At 37.7% G+C, this 21,158-nt stretch overlaps 1 protein-coding gene across 4 annotated transcripts; it reads right to left on the bottom strand.

Annotated features, from left to right (window-relative positions):
• Positions 1 to 1,254: 1,254 nt before the first annotated feature.
• On the bottom strand, positions 1,255 to 21,158 carry casc3 (casc3 exon junction complex subunit). 4 transcript variants are annotated; one of them, XM_051886263.1, is made up of 14 exons: positions 20,927 to 21,158; positions 20,022 to 20,046; positions 19,749 to 19,804; positions 14,734 to 14,928; positions 13,850 to 13,995; positions 13,504 to 13,680; positions 11,768 to 12,603; positions 9,850 to 9,911; positions 8,827 to 8,935; positions 8,554 to 8,670; positions 7,948 to 8,153; positions 6,689 to 6,811; positions 5,196 to 5,234; positions 1,255 to 2,732 (listed from the first exon to the last, which is right to left on the bottom strand). In XM_051886263.1, the coding sequence occupies exons 1-13, from the start codon at positions 21,110 to 21,112 to the stop codon at positions 5,202 to 5,204; spliced, it is 2,271 nt and encodes a 756-aa protein (XP_051742223.1). In that variant the 5' UTR covers positions 21,113 to 21,158; the 3' UTR covers positions 1,255 to 2,732; positions 5,196 to 5,201. The 4 variants fall into 4 exon arrangements, with proteins under 4 accessions (XP_051742223.1, XP_051742224.1, XP_051742221.1 ...); XM_051886264.1 differs by having other exon boundaries at positions 5,200 to 5,234; XM_051886261.1 differs by lacking the exon at positions 5,196 to 5,234.

Genomic DNA, 21,158 nt, shown 5'->3' with positions numbered 1-21,158 from the left:
CAAAATGTCAAATTATCTGAAAGAATTTCTAAATTACGGTCTAACTATGGCGCTCTACTGGCTGAGGTGTAATTGTGAGGCGCGCTGCTATAAAAGAGTTCAAGCGGCAGCAGCGGCGCGTTCCGCCGCATCGCTCACTCCCTCTTGGCAGGGTTGGATGCGGCAGAAGGCGACGCTTCGCTTTTGGCAAAGTCACAGTTTAGCACACAACCACAGGCGGCAACGCAGACAAACGCAGGGTCGACCATTCTGTGTTTACAAACTAGAATGCTTTTTACCACCAATAATATTGCTCATATTTCATGTCTTTGAACATTAATGGAAAATGGAGATATTTACCAGATGGGAGAGATGAACAGAAAACGCATAAAGCAGCAGCAGCAAAAAAAAAAAAAAAAAAAAAAAAAAGTAAAACTATGTACATTGATAGACAAACCCAATGAAAAAAAATACTATAGTAATTTATAGTAAATACTATAGTGTTTTTGAACCACACTATAGTAAATAGTATACTGTATTATAGTATTTACAACACTTTGTTAATGAATGCTACAGCATACTGTAGTGTTAACTATAGTGAACTGATCAACTGTAATAAATACTGTAGTATACTTTAGTTTTTACTACAGTAAACTGTAGTGTATTCATTGTAGTATAATATACCCTATCGTTTTAGAAAACTTAGTACAGTATTTGGTAAATTATTTTGTTTATATTACTATAGTTGTATTACCAGAACTACTACAGAATTACCACAAATTAATTCAAGTACTTTACTATAGTATGTTTCAAAAACACTACAGTATTTACTATAAATTACTATAATATTTTTTCATGTGGGTGATATTAAAACTGTAAAATGATTGTCCAAATAAATAAAATCCAAAAATAAATAAATAGGGGAAAAAAAAAAAAAAAAAAAAGAGAACTTCTAATATTAAAAAATGGTTTCTAATTGTTTCAAATGCTACAAGTAAATTAAGGTATCACAGCATTGTAATATGCAGTATAAAAATTATATTTAAGTTGTTAAAGATTACATCTAACGGTGAGGATTATTAAAGGAAATATGCATGCATAATTACATACAATTTCAGATGCAGCTAAAATTAAATCCTTTAAAAAAATAAATAAAAAAAGCCAATATGGTATACAATATATACTTGTTTAGTTTATATATTATATATTTATTTGTTTAGTTATAAAATAAATAAATCCCCATTTACAAACCAAAAAGCAAGGACAAGTCGAATGTTATATTCAGTTCTTGTTTAATTTTATCTCCTGACATTGCTCCACAAAACAAAAATCGCAAAAATGAAACACTTATTATTATTCAAACATCTATGAAACATACAAGCCCTCACAGTGTTGTCAGGTCTAATCAAACAAAAACAGATATGTCAAACCAATGAACTCTTTAAGGCATAGAACGGAATACAACATCTTCTAATAGTCTTTATGAGCCATGTCTAAACAACGCTGGGAACGACGACATCTCAGTTATACTGTTAGGTTTTTTTTTTGGGGGGGAAACAATCATAAAGGGAACGATTTAAAAAGATGCATCCATAGCACTCCCACAGTGGGGCAAAGAATAACAGCTCACAGCCAAAGTTGCCATCTAGAATTGCTTTCACAAAGAAATATATCTATAAAACCATGCATGCCTGTACAGTGTGCCTCAAAGAAAACAATTGCAACCATAACTATTTATAAAAAGAAAAACAATGAATAACTGCTAATTTTAAAAATTAAATTCAAAGTGAAAGAGGCTTGGCTAGGTTTCCCTGCTTGCTTTGTTCATATTGACAGCATTTCGTAAATGACTAGTTCTTAGTATTATTCGTTAAACCACTGGCTTCAATATACTTTAATATGTACACTTACAACAGAAAGCTAATCAAGCGAGTTCCACTGTCAAGTAGGTCAGTATCTGGCAAGGTTAACGTTTCGCTTTAATAGAATTACAGTATTGAATTCAACAGTACAATGTTAAAGATACAAGGGACAGCCAGACAGACAGAAAGAGGAGGTTTGAGCGGTTCAGTCCCAGTGTGAAGTGGGACTAGCACCATCACGGCAGGTTAAGCAGTCAGAGCGATACAGCGGTCTTAAAGTGACAAACATGCGAAAAGGGCTTTCATTTGTGCATTTGAAGGTGTATGACAGCTGTCTGCTGGCTGATTTCATACTACATCTTAACCGCTGGTTCAGATTTAAAAATGCGGGTCCATCTTTTCACATACTCGAGTTTGTTGTAGTGCTTTTCTCCTTTTTAATAAAAATATTTGCAAAACAGAGAAAAAGGCGATTTAAAAGGAAGAAAATCAACTAAAACACTCAAATTCAAAAGTCCAGCCGCCTCGTACAATTTCAGTCAGAAGAGACATCAGGGATACAGGAGTTCATGAAAAACAAAACAAAACAAACAAACAAAAAAAAAAAGTCTCACTGTTTAAGACCGCATATTTGATTCCTAGACGAATAGCAGAACAACGGTAAAACACTTTCCGGTTATGAATGGAAGTACAAAGGAAGGAAAACCTGCAAACAGAACCTTGGATGAAGACAGTGAAACTAAGCTAGGCGAAAATAAAATAAAACAACTAAAAGGTAAAACCTAAATGGTGAATTCAATTTATACAAAAGCGGTGCTGGTCCTGACACGTGGCCTCCTCGCCCTCTGGCAGCTAGGAGCGAATTTCCTCAGCGGGGTTTCTGCTCTGGTCCTGATGGAAGGAACAAGGTCAAAGCACAAAATCAGCTGTTAATATAATACTCTACAGAAATGTAATGTAAACTGGCAACTCTTTCTATCACACTTTATTAAAAAAAATAAATCAGTCAACAGATTAGTCATTTCTTCAATATGCAACCCTTTTATAGCATTTGGACCTTGCGGGTCCTTGTAAAAGTAAAATAAAATAAATATAAAATTTGTGTTATTACATACATTTATTTTTATTATTATTTGTTTATCCTGATGCAAGCATACATAATTGTATTTTGTGACTAATTGAGAGAGTAAGAAAAAATTGTCTGATTTCATCTTGATTTTTTTTTTTTTTTTTTAAAGATATATTTTTGACATGTTTGCCTTTGTTATGATAGGACAGCAAGTAGACAGGAAGCGAAGTGGGAGAGAGAGGGGGACGGGATCAGGAAAGGTTCACAAGCCAGGATTCGATCTCGGGTTGCCCGAAGCGCAATGGCGCTATACACTGTGTTCCAAATTATTATGCAAGTGACATATCAGTAGGATTTCAGTACAATAAACATTCAGATTTTAGTTTTTCTAAGAAAGTGTTTGTTTGTTCGTTCATTTATCCATGTCTTTTTAGATAACAGGTATCTCAGACAAAATAGTTTGCCAGGTACTTAGGTAAATGGAAACCCTACTTAAAGATGTTGTTCCACATTATTAAGCAAGTCACAGTTCTCATGCAATATGGGGAGGAAGAAAGATTTTTCTGAAGATGAAAAGCATGAAATGGTGCAACGTTGTGCAAAAGGCATGAAATGCAACTAATATTGTGTGAAAACTGAATGGAGATTATCGAATTATCATAAGATTTTTGAGTGATTTAGAGCACAGCAGAACTCGGTCAGATAAAGGCTTATTAATGAAAGTTCCTGTCAAACAAATTAATTGTATTAAGAGGGCAGCTATAAAAAAAAGCCAGTGTTGAGCAGCAAACAGGTATTTGAAGCTGCTGGTGTCTCTGGAGTCTTGATAACCTCTCCATGCAGGCTGGCAGTTGTGCGTAAAGATGCATTTCAGCCACTCCTAACCAAAGCTCACAAAGAGAAACATTTACAGTGGGTGTAGAAATACATGAAGATAGTAGTTAAATAGTTTTATTCACTGACGAATGCCGTACTACAATGGATGGTCTAGACAGATGGATTTCTGGATGGTTGGTGAATGGCCACCACATTCCAATAAGACTGCGACGTCAGCAGGGAGCTGGCGGGTGATGATTTGGGCTAGAATATTGGGAAGTGAGATGGAAGGTCCCTTTAGGGTCTCTGAGGGTGTCAAAATGACTTCAAGATATGTGGAGTTCATAACTGGCCATTTTCTGCTATGGTATAAAAAGAAGGATAGGCTTGAGAAGGATGCCTTCTGAAATACAATGCACTATGCACTATCTCATGCTGCAAAAAACACCATAGCAATAAAACAGTTTGAAAATGTATTTCTACACCCACTGTAAATGTTTCTCTTTGTGAGGTTTGGTTAGTGGTGGCTAAAATGCAATTTTACACAACTGCCAGCCTGCATGGAGAGCTTCAAGACTCCAGAGACACCAGCAGCTTCAAATACCTGTTTGCTGCTCAACACTGGCTTTTTTTTTTTATAGCTGCCCTTTTAATACAATTAACTTGTTTGACAAAAACTTTCCTTAAGCCTTTCTGACCGAGTTCTGCTGTGCTCTAAATTACTCACAAATCCTATGATCAATAATCTGCTTTCAGTTTTCACACAATATTAGTTGTTTTCATGCCTTTTGCACAACATTGCACCATTTCATGCTTTTCATCTTCAGAAAGATCTTTCTTCCTCCCCATATTGCATGTGAACTGCTTAATAATGTGGAACAACATCTTTAAGTAGGGTTTCCATTTACCTAAGTACCTGGCAAATTATTTTGTCTGAGATTGATACCAGTTATCTAAAAAGACATTGATAAATAAACAAACACTTTCTTAGAAAAACGAAAATCTGAATGTTTATTGTACTGAAATTCTACTGATATGTCACTTGCATAATAACTTGAAACACAGTGTATGTCAGCGCGCTGCTCATGAGGCTATGGAAACAAATGTTGAAACAAATGTTTGCTTTTTTTCCTTTCATTGAAAAGCATCCAGAAATATACTGTCAACTGTATTTATTAAAAGATTTTGGCTAATACGATAAAGTGATAATTATTTCATGTTATGGCCGAGAACTGATACATGGCCATTAATAAAATTACATACTATTTTGCGTAAATAAATTATAAACACTAAACTCAAATAATTTTTAAATGCCACAAGTGAATTTAGACATCACAATATTACATAATGTACAGTATGAAACATGTATTTTCATTTAGAGATTTGCATTTTATAGTGTTAAGTTAGTGTTTTTAAAGATCACCTTTAAAAGTATAGTTCACTCAAAAATTAAAATTGTCATTACTTACTCACACTCAAGTGGTTCCGAACCTGTATGAGTTTTTCTTCTGTTGAACACAAAAGAAGATATGAAGAGTTTGGTTCAAAAACACTATAAATCCATTTGGATTAATTTGAGTAAAAATGTGTTTTACCAAGAAAGTGGCAAGATGAAAACCACTATTTTCTGTTTCAAACTTTCACATAGCATCTTTAGGTTATAATAACATTAAAAATTCAAATCCAATCTAATTCAAATCATTGATTTTCAAAGATTATTAAAAACTGATGTCATTTTTACCATTTGTCATTACCAATTAAAGAGTATCTGGCGCCACCGCACAGTTAAAATAAAAACAACACATTTGCCAAGTACATTGGAATTGACTGCAACTACCCAGGGGCGTCGCTATACTGGTGTGACAAAGTAAAATATAGCTGATAAATCCTTGTCTGACAGTGCAGATTATAGCAATCATGTTTCTTTGTTTTTTTTTCTATCAGATGTTTAGAATCAAAACTAGCAATGCCAGATTCGAGAATTAATTATTCTTGGTCAAACGGCTTTTAAAAACTGTTCATGATTCAGTTTTGGAAACCGTGACAGAAGTTTGATACTGTCGTGTGAGAACAAGCAACAGTCGGCATTTTTTCTCCTCCCGAGTTCCTCATCTTCTTAATCTCCTCACGTAAATGATTAGATTTCGATGGCTTACGTTTCTTACCCACTGCAGAAACCACCACATGTTCATCAATGCTATCAAAATGATTAATTTTTCTGTTTTTGTTGATCACAAAGTAGATAAGGAAAACTAGGATGCCGGGTGTATTCAAAGCGCTGTCATTACTGTTTACAATGCATGGAATAATGCGCTGTGATTGGTTGAGCGGATGTATCATTCTGCAGAGAAGGGAGAGTGGCGTTTGTTGTGGTTTGGAAAGTAAGGGAGAAAACATGACAGAATAACACGGCGGATATCACATTTTGAGTAAAATTAAAAACTGACTTTTCAATACCGACCAGATACCAGATTTTGGCAAGAACTCCATTTTTTTTTTTTTTTTTTTTTTTTTTTTAAATGCTGTTTATCGCGTTTTGGAACCAAACTCTTTGTATTTTGAAGAATGTTGGTAACCATAGCAGGACAAAATAAATAAATAAATAAATACTATGGAAGTCAATAGCCACCATCAACTGTCTGGTTACCAACATTCTTCAAAATATCTTCTTTCGTGTTCAACAGAAGAAACTCATACAGGTTTGGAACAACATGAGGGTGAGTTGATGACAGAATTTTCATTTTTGGGCGAACTAACCCTTTAAGGGAGTGTTAGATGATGGTAATCTAAACCGAGTAAATGAACATGCATAATTAAAATGTCTAATACTGAACAAACTATAATATCAGCAGGTAACCAATATGGTACCAATATTTTGTGCATCACCATTAGAAATAACATTTCAAACCACCTGATTGATCTTTCCTGGCTGAATGTAATGACTGATGTAATGTGCTGTTACCTCAGGAGGGGGAGGTCTGACTGTAACGGGATGAGAGGAACGTCGGGGCGGGGAGCGTTTGGGTTGAGCTTGCTGCTGTACCGTGTCGTAGTACGTCACACCACCGTAGACCTGTGACTGTGCCTGGAGAGACGCACAGGAGGAAGTCAAGCATGCAAAGAAACAAAAATCCTGAGATACTTAATACTGGAGTGAAAGTCTATAAATTTTAAATTGCACACACAGATTCCCTCTAGTCAGATGGCTATAATTACACAATTGAGAAGCCACACAGCATTAACAATACTAAAACTATGAAATATTTATAAAAGTGATTTATTTTCATTGTTGGAATAAAAAGGTTTTCTTGTTCAAATCTGTGAGACAAGTAAGGTCTAAAGTAATCTAAAATTAATCCAGAATAGTCAGAATATATTACCTAAAATGTGTAATAGATTACATTACAGGGTTAGTTCACCCAAAAATGAAAATTCTGTCATTAATTTCTCACCCTCATGTCGTTCCACACCCGTAAGACCTTTGTTCATCTTCAGAACACAAATTAAGATATTTTTGATAAAATCCAATGGCTCAGTGAGGCCTCTATTGACAGCAAGATAATTAACACTTTAAGATGCCCAGAAAGCTACTAAAGACATATTTAAAACAGTTCGACTACAGTGGTTCAACCTTAATATTATGAAGCGACGAGAATACTTTTTGTGCACCAAAAAAATCGAATCAGTGGTTTGGAGTGCCAAAGTCACATGATTTCAGCAGTTTAGCCGTTTGATAGGAGATCTGAATCACTAATTAAAAAAAAAAAGGATTCGTAAAGTTCAGAAGCAGTGTTTTGAAATCAGCCATCCCTAGATATTTTTGAAAAGTCGTTATTTTGTTTTGGTGGTGCACAAAAAGTATTCTCGTCACTTTATAATATTAAGGTAGAAACACTGAACTCACATGAACTGTTTTAAATATGTTTTTAGTACCTTACGGATCTTGAGAGGTTTGGTGGCTTTGCTCTCAATAGAGGCCTCACTGAGCCACCGGATTTCATCAAAAATATCTTAATTTGTGTTCCAAAGATAAATGAAGGTCTTGCGGCTGTAGAACGACATGAGGGTGAGTAATGACAGAATTTTTTGGGTGAACTAACCCTTTAACAACAATTGTCATCATGTAATTTGTATTCAGTAATAGACAACAGTTTGCAAGAAATCCACCCAGCACTGGTCACAGGATGCAAGTAACACTTATTTACAGTCAAACAGGCTCACCTGGGGGTTGGGGTACATTGGAGGTAGCGTAGCTCCAGCTGGGTACGGGTAGTTGGTGTTCCCAAAGGTCATGACACCTGGTGGAGGGTAGAAGGGTGGGGGTAGCAGCTGCTGTGGAGGCGGTTGCCCAGGTGACAAAGAAACGGGTGGAGCGGCGTAAAGAGCAGGATTGGGCATGGGCCCTCCTGACTGGTGCGGATGCAAGCCTGAAAGGCAGACAATATTTGAAACGTTAATGTTGAAATTACATCAAAACTTCCTTTTGAGGCATTAAAATCAACACAAATGAGGAATAATACACAGATGACAAATCTAATCTAATCTATCCATTGGTTGTTTGGATGAAGGCAGATCTGAATGTGAGCTTGCTGTCGATTGTCAGAAAGGAGCAGGGTTTAAGCAGACAAAATGATTGCAAAAGGCCTGCATACATCACCAGAGAAAATTCAGTCATTTCAAGATTGAAATAATGACATTTTGAACAAAACTTGGGTCAAAATAAAAAATAAATCATGTAATAACATGCATGGACGAATCATTCCCAATAAGACCAATAACATGCATTTAGTAAAGAGCCAACTTCAAGCAGATGTTCACATCTCTCACCTGGGTGTCCGGGGTGGGTGGGGTGTGGCAGGTGCATCTCAGGTTGAACAAGCATGCCCTGAGGGGGCAAGGCTGCTGGACTTTCCCCATGCGTGTAGATTGGTCCCTGGAAAGACACTGCATGGAGAAATGATAGTCATTATCTTGCATGTATGATCACCATAAAAATAAGTGAATAAGTATTACTATATTCAGTAGGTGAATTTAGGACACACACATGACCCATTTAACTTAGAACTGCCCTCTACAGGCCAAAATGAGTACTGCACTCACTGGGTTCATAATAATGGCCCTCCATGACTCCTATGTGCATGGGCGCAGGCTCAGGAACTGGCCTCTGGCGCTGTGATGAATACCGCTTAGCTCGGCCACCACCAACACTCTGAGAACAAGAAATAAGTGATGAAATACAAGGCTGTAATTTATCTCTCTCATCAGCGCCTGTTTTTATATTATGAAAATTAGAAATATTATTATGATGAATCCCTATAGACTCATTGACACCACATGCAAAATGTACATTCAGCCTGCAACTCTACAATTAGGTCCTTTGTATGTTTAAGCTTTGCATTGAGCTAGGTGCGAATAATTTATGTACTTTTGCCTTGGTCAGTGATTTGCAAAACATTTGCCGAATTGGCCTTTACTGAGAAGCATCTAAGAGGTAGTAGAGACAGATCTTTTCTTCCATATGATATCCATTCGAGCGCAACAGAAATTTTGAAAAAGAAACATGCAGAATGTGTATTTCAGTTGTTAACTGGACTTTGAGATGTAGGCGTTGCACTCAAAAATGGACACAGCTGAACATGAGCTTGCAGAGGTGGAGTAACATGAAACATTTACAAACATTATAAACACTTTATGTATTTGAGTTCCCCTCATTTCACAACAAATCCTTTAAATTTAACGGTATTTAGAACAGAACAAATTATAGTGGGATTCAAACACCAAGCCTAAAATTTATTTTGCAGTGAAACAAATCCAAATGTGAGCAATTAGCACACATTTTGCGTACTTGACATTAATTGCATTATATAAGTCACTTTGGAATGCAAGTCGCAGCACGTGATTAAAAAAAAAAAGAAGAAAAAAAAAAAGCAACATATTGCAGAAAATATGGTAAATAAATAAATTGGTCTCAATAACATCTATAATATGCATTTAGAAAATACAATAGAATTGTAAATGAATTATGAAAATAAATTCGGTTTATTTATTATTTTATTTATTTATTTATTTATTGTTTTAAGTTTTTAAGGGTCTTTGTAATTATAAATTGACCAGCTGTCTCACCATATCCTCCATGTTTCCATACTGTGGAGGGCCTCCTGCTATGTGCATGGAACTACGGATGCCTGTTAGGGACAAAAACGCAGAAAATGTTCTTAAAAATGGTTGCAAAACAAACAGTGCTTCCCACAGGTTTGAAATATACTTGCGGTGGTAGCCGGGTGGAAAATCCTATTACCTACGGCCAAAAATGGTATACTATATGTGACAAACAACAAATAATGCGTGATTTTTATTTATTGAAATTAATTAATTACATAGGCTACTATTACATACTAATATTATGCATTATTATGCATTGTAAATTATGCAAAATTACAGCATTTAAATGGTAGAGTTCTCCTTGTTTTGTCATAGTCTCTCTCAGTGAATGGGACAGATTACACTGACACTAGTAAAATCTATATATTGAATAACGTGGGTCAAATAATGTTCTTAGTCTTTTCTTCCTGTGGAGAAGCATCCCAGCCAGAGACTACAATAATTTTCTATGAATTAAATGGAAATCAAATTAAATACAATTTATTGTGTAACCAAAATACCAATAATGCCCAGAAGGAAAAAAAAAAACAAACAAACAAAAAAAAAAAACACACTATACTATTGCGGGCTGATCCTTCAGATGAGAGACAAAATATGCATTCTTACAACCATCTAAAACATTATATAAAGGCCATAAAGTAGACATTGTCATAATTCATCAACTCAAGTTCATTAGCAATCGCTTGGAAAACACAACCAGAGGGATATTGCTTTATTCACACACGTGCTCTTAAATACATTTTACAGTTCGCACACAGAAGCTTCCGCACTGTCGAGCCCTGTCTTTGTGAAATATCCACCACGTCTCTGCACAGTCCCGGCGCCACAAGGGGACAAAAGGGGGCATTGCCCCCTCAGATCTGATTTGTGCCCCCTCAGTTTCAAATTGTCCCCCCTTCACCCCCGAAACGCGATCGATTTTAACCCTTTGATGCATACGATCACACTGGTGTGATCTGAACGTTCAGTGCGTCACTGCTAAATTCAAACCTGCTTTCGTGCTGCTGGACGCACTCACTGCTTTTCATATTTCACAACTATTCAGTGTTTTCAACCACAATGTTTATTTGAGGTTTCAGACATTTAAATAGACATTTACATGAAGTACTAGGATATATATTAAAAAAAAAAGACATTTATAGTTTGTTAAATGCAAATTCAAAACTGATATGGAAGCTGCAGTAATCCTTTCAATTATAATTTGACAGTTTTTTATTCATATCAGATACATTGCGTATATAACAAAGTTTACTCTCTTCTCCCAGTTCACCAGCCACACCTACATTTATGTATTTCGGGAAAAAATGAATTCGCGTGATGTAAATCCGACAGATCCTCCGTTTTATCAACTAACATGATCATTATAAAGGTGTTTAAACAAAACACATTCACTTCCACATATTTGACAGTCAGAATATATCATATTATTCAGGATATAGTTAACAAGTTTGTGAATATTTTGAATAAAAAAGGAAAATGAAATAAACACGATACCTGTCATAGTGTGGCTGCATGACGCGTCACCAAGGAATTTAAAATGTTCTAAAATAACGGTCGCCTTAAAAGAAAACTCACGCTGGGGGCTCAGCTATAATATAGAGCCCCTAAAATATAGATATCTCCCCCACCGGCCCCCTCCAGAATCATGAATGCCCCCCCAGTTCTCGCACGCACAGAACGAGCAAGTACGAAACACGTAGGGCGTTCATTATCTCGGGCGGATTAAAAAAAAAAAAAAAAAAAAGTGTAAGAATAAAAATAATAAAGCAAAATTGTGTCTCCAAATATACTTGGGCAGCCGTTAATGTACCTGTGTGGCCTGCCCAAGTAAAGTCTATGTGTGGGAAGCACTGGTAAATACACAAAAAGTAAATATTACCTCTCATCTCAGCCTGCAGGTAGGAGGGTGGGCTCTGGGCCCAGTTTTGCCCCGCCAGACTGAGGCGGGCCAGGTCCTGGTCGAGCCCTGTTAGTCCTCCTTGTGTTCCTGCATCACTATGCTCTTGCCATGACTCGCTCTTTGCTGCCGCTGGGGTTTGCTGGACTGCAGGCGAAGAGTCATCTAACGACGCCTGCTTACCGAGATCAGACGTTCGCGTTCGAGTCGCCCTCCGCGCAAGCGAGTACGATTTCTTCTCCACCGTCCTCTCTTGAGGCGGAGATGATTCTCTCATCTGACCAGCTGCACTGCCCCCTTCCATCGCTGGGCCCGGATCTTGCTTTCGTGGTGACGGAACCCGTTCTCTCTCCGTCTTGTAGTGGTGAGCAGTGTATGTAGTCGTGGCTGTTGGAATCTCACCCTCTTCCTCTTCTTCCTCGCTGCGGATGTCCTCCACCACCACAGCTGGGCTACGGTCAGCATGAACAGCATGAGAGCCACGGCCCCTGAGCCTTGGGCCCCTTTCACCTTCCCCAGGCTGTGGCCGCACACCTCGAGGTGGCGGGCCATCTAGACTGGGCTTCAGGTGCCCTCGACCTTCTGTCCTGTGGGGGGCCGACGAGGCTCGACTGCCCTGGAAGCTGCGCTGTGGAGGTTGAGTCAAGGGTCGCCCGGAGGGTTTGGGTACTGCAGGGGGAGCAGGAGGAGGTCCTGACTGTAGGGTAACAGACTGAGAGGCATTGCGGTGGCCAGGTGGAGGCCCCTGCCATGTTGTACGCACAGGCTTATCTCCGTCACGGTGGCGCCTAGGCTCCCGACTGGGTGAACCAGCATATCTGCAATGAAACATGGAGATATTAGTGGGCAATTCAAACAAAAATTTGCATGACCGACCACAAAAAAAAAAAGTAAGTAATATTGTGAAATTATTACAATTTGCAATGACTTTTTTTTTATGAATCTATTTAAAATGTAATTTATTCCTGTGATTATTAATTTAAGCATCATTACTCCAGTCTTCAGTGTCACATGATCCTTCAGAAATCATTCTAATATGATGATTTGATGCTCAAGAAACATTTCTTTTTATTAATGTAGAACAGAACGTTTGAAAGAACAGAAAGTTTAAAAGAACATCTTTGACATTCGAAATAGAAATCTTTAACAAATGTCTTTACTGTCACTTTTGATCAATTTAATACAATAAATAAAATATATTATATGTATTAGGGTCTTTTAAAATAAACAAATAAAAATCTTAATGACCCCAAATTTTTGAATGATAGTGTATATAAAATTTATAATAGTATATAAATAAGTAAAAAAAAAAAAAAAAAAGTAATTAAAATAAAAATAAATCTAATACACATCTAAAATGTATCTTTGTATTATATGATATGCTGTTTTAAAATAATTTGGTGTTTTCTATTTGTTTAATCAACCAATTTAACTGAATGGACTGTTGTTCTGGCCCAGAAGTCAACCTAAAACTGAAATAAACAATGGATGCTGTCAAAATAAATGACAAAATAAATAAATAAATAAATTAGTTATGTCTTTAAATAAATTATTTCATGGAGTTACTGTGTGATGATTTTTTTTGGACGGGAGTTCATCCCCTTATCTTTTTATGTCTTACATACATACATACCCAAAAGTGTCACAACTAAACATATTGGTTATATTTTACCAATACCACCAAACATCAAACTGCAAAGTAGTAAACATGACCTCACCTGGGTTTTCGGGAGCGGTACGATCGTCCGTCACTCGGCCCTGTGCCGTTGCGGATGTCATAACCGTAAAGAGCAATAAGCTCTTCGCGGGACTTTGGCGCCTGCTCCTCTTCACGGAACTTGTCGTGTTCCCATCGGCCCTCGTCCTTCCACAACTTCCTGTGTCTGCCTTTAGGCCTGGTGACAGATGGGTGCATAGAAAAAGAGAATTACATGAGATTTACGAACCATACAGTTTGTGTCAGTTTCAACACTTGAAACTCATCTTTAATTTCATTAATTAAAATATGATTTTATAGTTGAAAAGTTATATTTTCCTTGTAAGAAAAACCATCTGGTCTCTCACCTCTCCTCCTCTGTAGCCTGGCCTCTCACGTCATGCTCAAAGAAAAGGCCTTTTCGGGGGATGTATGCTGGATTCTTCCTGTCCTCATCATCATCCAGCTTCTGGCCTTTACTTCCCGATTTATTCTCAGGGTCCTCTGTGCTCTCCTGTAATCATTTACGAGTCTCAACTTAAGTTTTGGCTTAAAAATACTTTACAATTAAGAATATCAGTGATTTAGCATCGTCTAAGTCAAGTCTGTGGCAGTGTGTCCAAGGAGTGTTTTAATTATTTCTTTCAAACTAAATGTTCTTGCTAATACAATGCATTCAAACATTCACATTTAATGTCCAACAACAAACGTTAGCAACATGTAGCTATATTTCAGTCAGAATTATGCCGCCCCTATTCTGTTGCTCTGTCTGTTTAGCGTGGCGGAGCTTGTTCACAGAAGTTTAGCAGAGACTTTCTAACATGTACAGATGGAGAATATACCTGTATCAAGTTATGCACTGAGGAAAGCCACATCTCAAACACATATCACATGTATCTGTCAAGAGCGTCTGGCGGGCCAAGCCGCATTGAACTATGCGTGTTAACATCTTACGAGTTATTTTGAAGCCCTTAATATAAAGCATGTCTCATAATTAGGACATATTGGATTATGCACTTTCTCCTTTGCCATTTTTCAGATGTGCTCGTAATAAACTAGGCTACTGTATATCGACATTAACGGTATTACCCCATCCTATATCGTTTATAATTTTTTATATATATATATATATATATATATATATATATATATATATATATATATATATATATATATATATATATATATAAAGTACAAACCCAATATACCACCCAGCCCTAAGGAAAAGATGCAATGTTCTGTTCTTCCATACCTGTCCATCTCCACTCTGTCGCTCCCCGGCTAGATTCCCCTTCTCATCTGTTTTAACCTCCTTGACTTCTTCATCTCTCTCCTCCACTTCACCAAGCTCTTCTGTCGGGGCATCTGCAGCGGGCTTCGGTTCTGCTGCAGGACGTGAGGCCTCGTCATCACTGAAATGCTCTACTTCCTCCTCATCCTCTCCTCCCTGAGAGGAACACAAACACCAAATAACAGCAAATTCTCAGGTCAGGAAACAAACCAAAATACAGCACATCAACCTCCATTCAAGTACATCCAATTTTTAGAAACCCAAAGCTATAAAACTGCAAGAACAAATGGTAATGCTTTATTTCACAGTATGCTTGTTACACAATACATGTACTTGCAAGAGAAATAACAGTAAATTATGCATAATTACAAGCAACTAACCCTAAAGTACACATTGTCAATTAATATTATTCCGTACTAATGTGCATTTACACTGTAACAAGCACACCTTAAAATAAAATGTAACAGAACAAATATATATCAGCATATTTGAAGCAGAATAAATACAAAGACTTTTTCCATTAACAAAAACCTATTAAAAATGGTTTTCGTTAACTAAACCAGGCTGAAATAAAATATAAATATCAAATGAAAAAAAAAAGCAATTAGAAATGTAGCCTTAGTGAAATGTTTAAGTACTAAAATTGAAATTAAAATCCAAACAGAAATATTTAAATAAATAAATAACAAAAGCATAACAAAATTACTAAAACAAAGTAAAATTAACATGAAAACTAAAAATAAGATAGTATTTAAATGTTTTATGAGAAATATTAGCATCAATTGATTTCACTAAATCAGGAATAGGGAAGAATTGTGCAAAAGTCTTAGGCCACCACCAGATTTGTTGATTTAGCAATGTTTTAATGTAGGGATGCACCGATCCACCTTTTTCGCTTCCGATACCGATTCCGATACCTGGGATTCAGTATCAGCCTAAACTGATCCAATATTTAAGTAAAAATAAAAAAATAAAAAAAAGTGCTAAATTACCTAATAAACTGTATGCCTCACTGTGTGGAAGAAACTGGGATCATTCTTTTGTGCAAGGTATCAGGCTTGACTTTGTAAAACAAAATAACAAATAGACACAAATGTAGTGAATTATTTATTAAATAATTGTGCATCAGTGCAACAACTGTAAATAAACCAATAGCTTCACTAGCTTGGTAGACATTCAAAATAAACAGGAGTCCAGCTGATTCCTTCATCCATGACTCATGGCTTGTTTTTCATGAATGTTTGAGTCATACATGACAAACTTTATTTATATATAAATATAGGCTATACTATAAAATTAAAAGACATTTCTTTTAAATTTATAGCGGAGGTTTTTTTTTAATGAGGCAGCGATAGATAGGACAGAACAAAAAAATGCTATTAACAATCTTTCATTGCGCAAAAGTATTATAATATGAACGGCTCCCATACAGAGCGGCACAAAGCGCTTATGCGCATCCTGTGTGCAGAATGATGCGCTCGAAGCATCATGGAGTCACAGCGCGCAGCGGCAGCGCTCCGCATTGACAAGTTAAAAGCACAAAGTGAAGATATATTGATGCGTACTGTATTACCAGTATCTTTGTCTACAGATGAAGTATAATAATAGAAACATTGATTCATCTTGGAGAGAGTTTCCTTGTGTTGACTGTTGTAACCGAACGCGACACGCAGTTTGAATGCTGAATGGAGAACGACTGACAGCCGCAGCGGAGGGAGGCATTTACGTGAACTTTAACGACTTAAATATGTATCTGTACCTCGAATTAAACTATGGAATGGCTTCAGAACACTTATATACAGGTGCTGGTCATATAATTAGAATATCATCAAAAAGTTGATTTATTTCACTAATTCCATTCAAAAAGTGAAACTTGTATATTATATTCATTCATTACACACAGACGGATATATTTCAAATGTTTATTTCTTTTAATTTTGATGATTATAACTGACAACTAAGGAAAATCCTAAATTCAGTATCTCAGAAAATTAGAATATTACTTAAGACCAATACAAAGAAAGGATTTTTAGAAATCTTGGCCAACTGAAAAGTATGAACATGAAAAGTATGAGCATGTACAGCACTCAATACTTAGTTATGGCTCCTTTTGCCTGAATTACTGCAGCAATGCGGCGTGGCATGGAGTCGATCAGTCTGTGGCACTGCTCAGGTGTTATAAGAGCCCAGGTTGCTCTGATAGTGGCCTTCAGCTCTTCTGCATTGTTGGGTCTGGCATATCGCATCTTCCTCTTCACAATACCCCATAGATTTTCTATAGGGTTAAGGTCAGGCGAGTTTGCTGGCCAATTAAGAACAGGGATACCATGGTCCTTAAACCAGGTACTGGTAGCTTTGGCACTGTGTGCAGGTGCCAAGTCCTGTTGGAAAATGAAATCTGCATCTCCATAAAGTTGGTCAGCAGCAGGAAGCATGAAGTGCTCTAAAACTTCCTGGTATACGGCTGCGTTGACCTTGGACCTCAGAAAACACAGTGGACCAACACCAGCAGATGACATGGCACCCCAAACCATCACTGACTGTGTAAACTTCACGCTGGACCTCAAACAACGTGGATTGTGTGCCTCTCCTCTCTTCCTCCAGACTCTGGGACCCTGATTTCCAAAGGAAATGCAAAATTTACTTTCATCAGAGAACATAACTTTGGACCACTCAGCAGCAGTCCAGTCCTTTTTGTCTTTAGCCCAGGCGAGACGCTTCTGACGCAGTCTGTTGTTCAAGAGTGTCTTGACACAAGGAATGAAACCCATGTCTTGCATACGTCTGTGCGTAGTGGTCCTTGAAGCACTGACTCCAGCTGCAGTCCACTCTTTGTGAATCTCCCCCACATTTTTGAATGGGTTTTGTTTCACAATCCTCTCCAGGGTGCGGTTATCCCTATTGCTTGTACACTTTTTTCTACCACATCTTTTCCTTCCCTTCACCTCTCTATTAATGTGCTTGGACACAGAGCTCTGTGAACAGCCAGCTTCTTTTGCAATGACATTTTGTGTCTTGCCCTCCTTGTGCAAGGTGTCAATGGTCGTCTTTTGGACAACTGTCAAGTCAGCAGTCTTCCCCATGATTGTGTAGCCTACAGAACTAGACTGAGAGACCATTTAAAGGCCTTTGCAGGTGTTTTGAGTTAATTAGCTGATTAGAGTGTGGCACCAGGTGTCTTCAATATTGAACCTTTTCACAATATTCTAATTTTCTGAGATACTGAATTTGGGATTTTTCTTAGTTGTCAGTTATAATCATCAAAATGAAAAGAAATAACCATTTGAAATATTTCAGTCTGTGTGTAATGAATGAATATAATATACAAGTTTCACTTTTTGAATGGAATTAGTGAAATAAATCAACTTTTTGATGATATTCTAATTATATGACCAGCACCTGTATAGTGCACAGAAACTTTATGGTGCTTTTTAATGTTTTTGTGCATTTTGTGGAGCTTAACAATAACACAGAATAGTACATGCACAATATCGGATTTGGATCGGTCCCATCCGGCCGATACCCGATCCGGCAAAAATGGCAGTATCGGAGCCGATACCCGATCATTTTAATGAACATCCATATTTATTTTTTGGTCTTTATTACAATACGAAACAGAAAATACAGGAAATGTGTACACTATTTTAAAAAGAATTCAGAACCAAATGGCTTCTTTAAGCAAAAATCAGTATTTAGTCCTCCTGGACTACCATTTTCTCAAAGAAGAAAATCTGAGAAATTTCGCATCAGAAAGTTTTCTTGACCTTCCAGTCTTTTCCATTCAGGTTTAAGAGGGCAGGTTCCTGCTATTGATTAAGTGTAAATGGAGGTCGCTATATACTTGCCACTTTAGCCTATAGAAGTCATTTTTTTCCTGTTTTTAATACTGCATACAAATTTCCTGTATTTTCTGGTTATATTCTAATAAAGAGACTGAGAACTAATTATATATGGTCATCATACCATGGCTAAAACAACATCTAATGGTGGCCTATGACTTTTGCACAGTACTGCATATTACAACAGTTTTTATTTTTCAGGAAATTAAGCATTCATTTAGTAAATTAAATACTTCATAAAGTGTTCTTGAGCTCATGCATTTATTTTCACTATTTATACATTATCTGCACCACAAAGACACAGTATACTGTATGTTATTACAAAACAAAAACATGCCCAACTTAAAAGTACATTTTTCATGGTTGTTCCAGTTTGGAAATCTCTCCTAAACCCAGCATTTTGAAACTGTGAGCAGACCATGTTTGTCTGCAGAGAATGAAAGCCAGCTTTACGTAGGTCTGAACGATAGCAAAGGGTTGCTAGGACACCAAACAAAGTGGAACGAGCATCAGCTTCCAAGACAGCCCAGACTATACCCGATGAGCTGAAATCTACAACCCCATCCAATTTCACCACAACCTCACAACCAATGAACCCGAGCGCGCTCTAATATGCCTAAATTACCTAATGATACGTCCTGCAATCATCAAAACGCTACTTGCATTAAAAGAAAGAGTAGCAAAAAGTGAGGATGGTGCATCATACCAGGTCCACTAAAATTAGATGAGGACTACAGATGCACTAACAGCATGGGGCTCGGCATTGGCAGTACTCTTAATGCCACAAGAGATAAGCGAACCACATTTATTGCTTACAAAATATCTCCCCAGCTGAGTCTCTACTAAATCAGTTCTTTCTAAATCATAAATTAGGCAGGTCACATTTAAAATGACTAAATTAAACCACCATAATCACACTCTTAAATCCAAATTCTCCACAAAGAAAGGGTAGTGCTCTCACAACGACTGAGCAAGAAAACAGACTGCCTGCGATGGAGACATTTTGTACCCCACACACACCAGCCAGCAGTCCGACAGCCCAGTCTGGATCTGTACTGATTCATCGCGGCATTGTCTTTTACAGCACTGATTGAGTTCCCAACAAGCCCCCTAAATAGTGTTGCCATAGAGACTTACCTCTGTGTGCGATCCATTCTCCTCCAGATCAGCGCTGTCATAGTCTGATAGCACTGCTGAAGAAAAGAAGTCAGCCATTTCAGCAAGTCTGTTCATTTCCGAGAGCAAATAACATGACTACGGAACTAGTCATCAAGAGTGACAGTTCATAGTTATTTAACATGAAATAAGTGGCTGCAGATCATGAACCTATTGAACCACAGGCAGCTTGTCAAAACTGAAATCACAAAACATACAGTAGCAAAAAGACAAAAGTGAAAGAGATACACTCACCTTCACCAACACCATCTTCACTTTCCTAAACAGAAAGAGATCAGAATCAAATATCCAGCCAAACAAAGCACACTTAAATCAACAAAAGCCTTGTTTAAAAATGTGTCTAACCTAAGAAAAAATGATCTGAAACCAACAGTCAAGAAAGGGAAACTTCATAATTCATAACATACAGCGCATCCAGTTTAAAACAACGCTGAACTTCCTCTTCTTGGTCAGCAGATTTCTCTCTTCTCTTTACGGAACGGCGCACTCAGAGTGACAGATCAGATGTAAAACATCTAGGAACCTCAAATGTCATTCGGTTTGCTTATCAAAACCCTAAACATCTTATGCAAGATATCTTCTCTGAGCCAACCAGATGTTTTTGCCATTACATGCAAGAGCTAATTCACCTTCGTCCAAGTATCAAGGTAGATCAGTGTTCCTCTGCCCTATTCCTGGAGGTCTCCCAATGTACTAGACATCTCAGTGGTCTCCTTAACCTTCAGGGAGCCTGTTTAGTGAGCCTACTGAGCTGATGAGTTAAGTTGGGGGTGTAAGATAGAGGAGGCATCCGAAATGTGCAGGGCAAGGGAACCTCCAGGACCAGGATGGAAAACCACTGGGTTAAATCGTGGAAAGCTAGTCATTTTAAGGTCAAAAGAGGTCAACACCAAATGTACATTAAAGCAGAACCACAGACACATCAGGGATTGTATATTCCTGTGAAATAACTAGGAACAGGCGCCTGTTACACACTTGAACATCTAAATCAAGGGCTGGAGACAAAAAGAGCCACATCACATGACACGTCCACATTTATATCACGCCTTGACCCGTGTTTAGACCGTTTGAAACACTATAAACCGCACACACTCAGATCGGCCCTGATTATAAAAGCAGATTTACAGCCACACACTCACACACTCCGACTCATCGTCTCTTTTGGTGGCGACGCGCTCCACTGGTGATTCGACCGGCTCGGGATCTCTTCCGCGAGGCTTCCGGCCGGCCGAGGAGGATCTCCCGCTCTCGGAGCCCGAGGCGGACTCGTCCTCCTCCTCGCTGTCCTGAGAGGCGCGCCGTCTCCGTCGCCGCCGGTCCGCCATCTTAACTCTCAAGGAAGGGAAAGCGGATCTGCGCGGAGAATTGTGG

This window comes from Ctenopharyngodon idella, chromosome 3, assembly GCF_019924925.1.
Source record: "Ctenopharyngodon idella isolate HZGC_01 chromosome 3, HZGC01, whole genome shotgun sequence".
NCBI classification, from domain to species: Eukaryota; Metazoa; Chordata; class Actinopteri; order Cypriniformes; family Xenocyprididae; genus Ctenopharyngodon; species Ctenopharyngodon idella.
The sequence above is the reverse complement of the archived record's forward strand: the minus strand, read 5'-3'. Positions and strand labels throughout refer to the sequence as shown.

What these genes read in the sequence shown, in the direction of transcription:
- casc3 (XM_051886261.1), bottom strand. Translation starts at nt 21,112, where the DNA reads ATGGCGGACCGGCGGCGACGGAGACGGCGCGCCTCTCAGGACAGCGAG. An exon ending in AGAATGGATCGCACACAGAG is followed by an intron (nt 14,929 to 19,748) that starts GTAAGTCTCTAT and finishes TGTTCCTCTCAG; the next exon opens with GGAGGAGAGGATGAGGAGGA. An exon ending in CAGGCTACAGAGGAGGAGAG is followed by an intron (nt 13,681 to 13,849) that starts GTGAGAGACCAG and finishes ATCTGTCACCAG; the next exon opens with GCCTAAAGGCAGACACAGGA.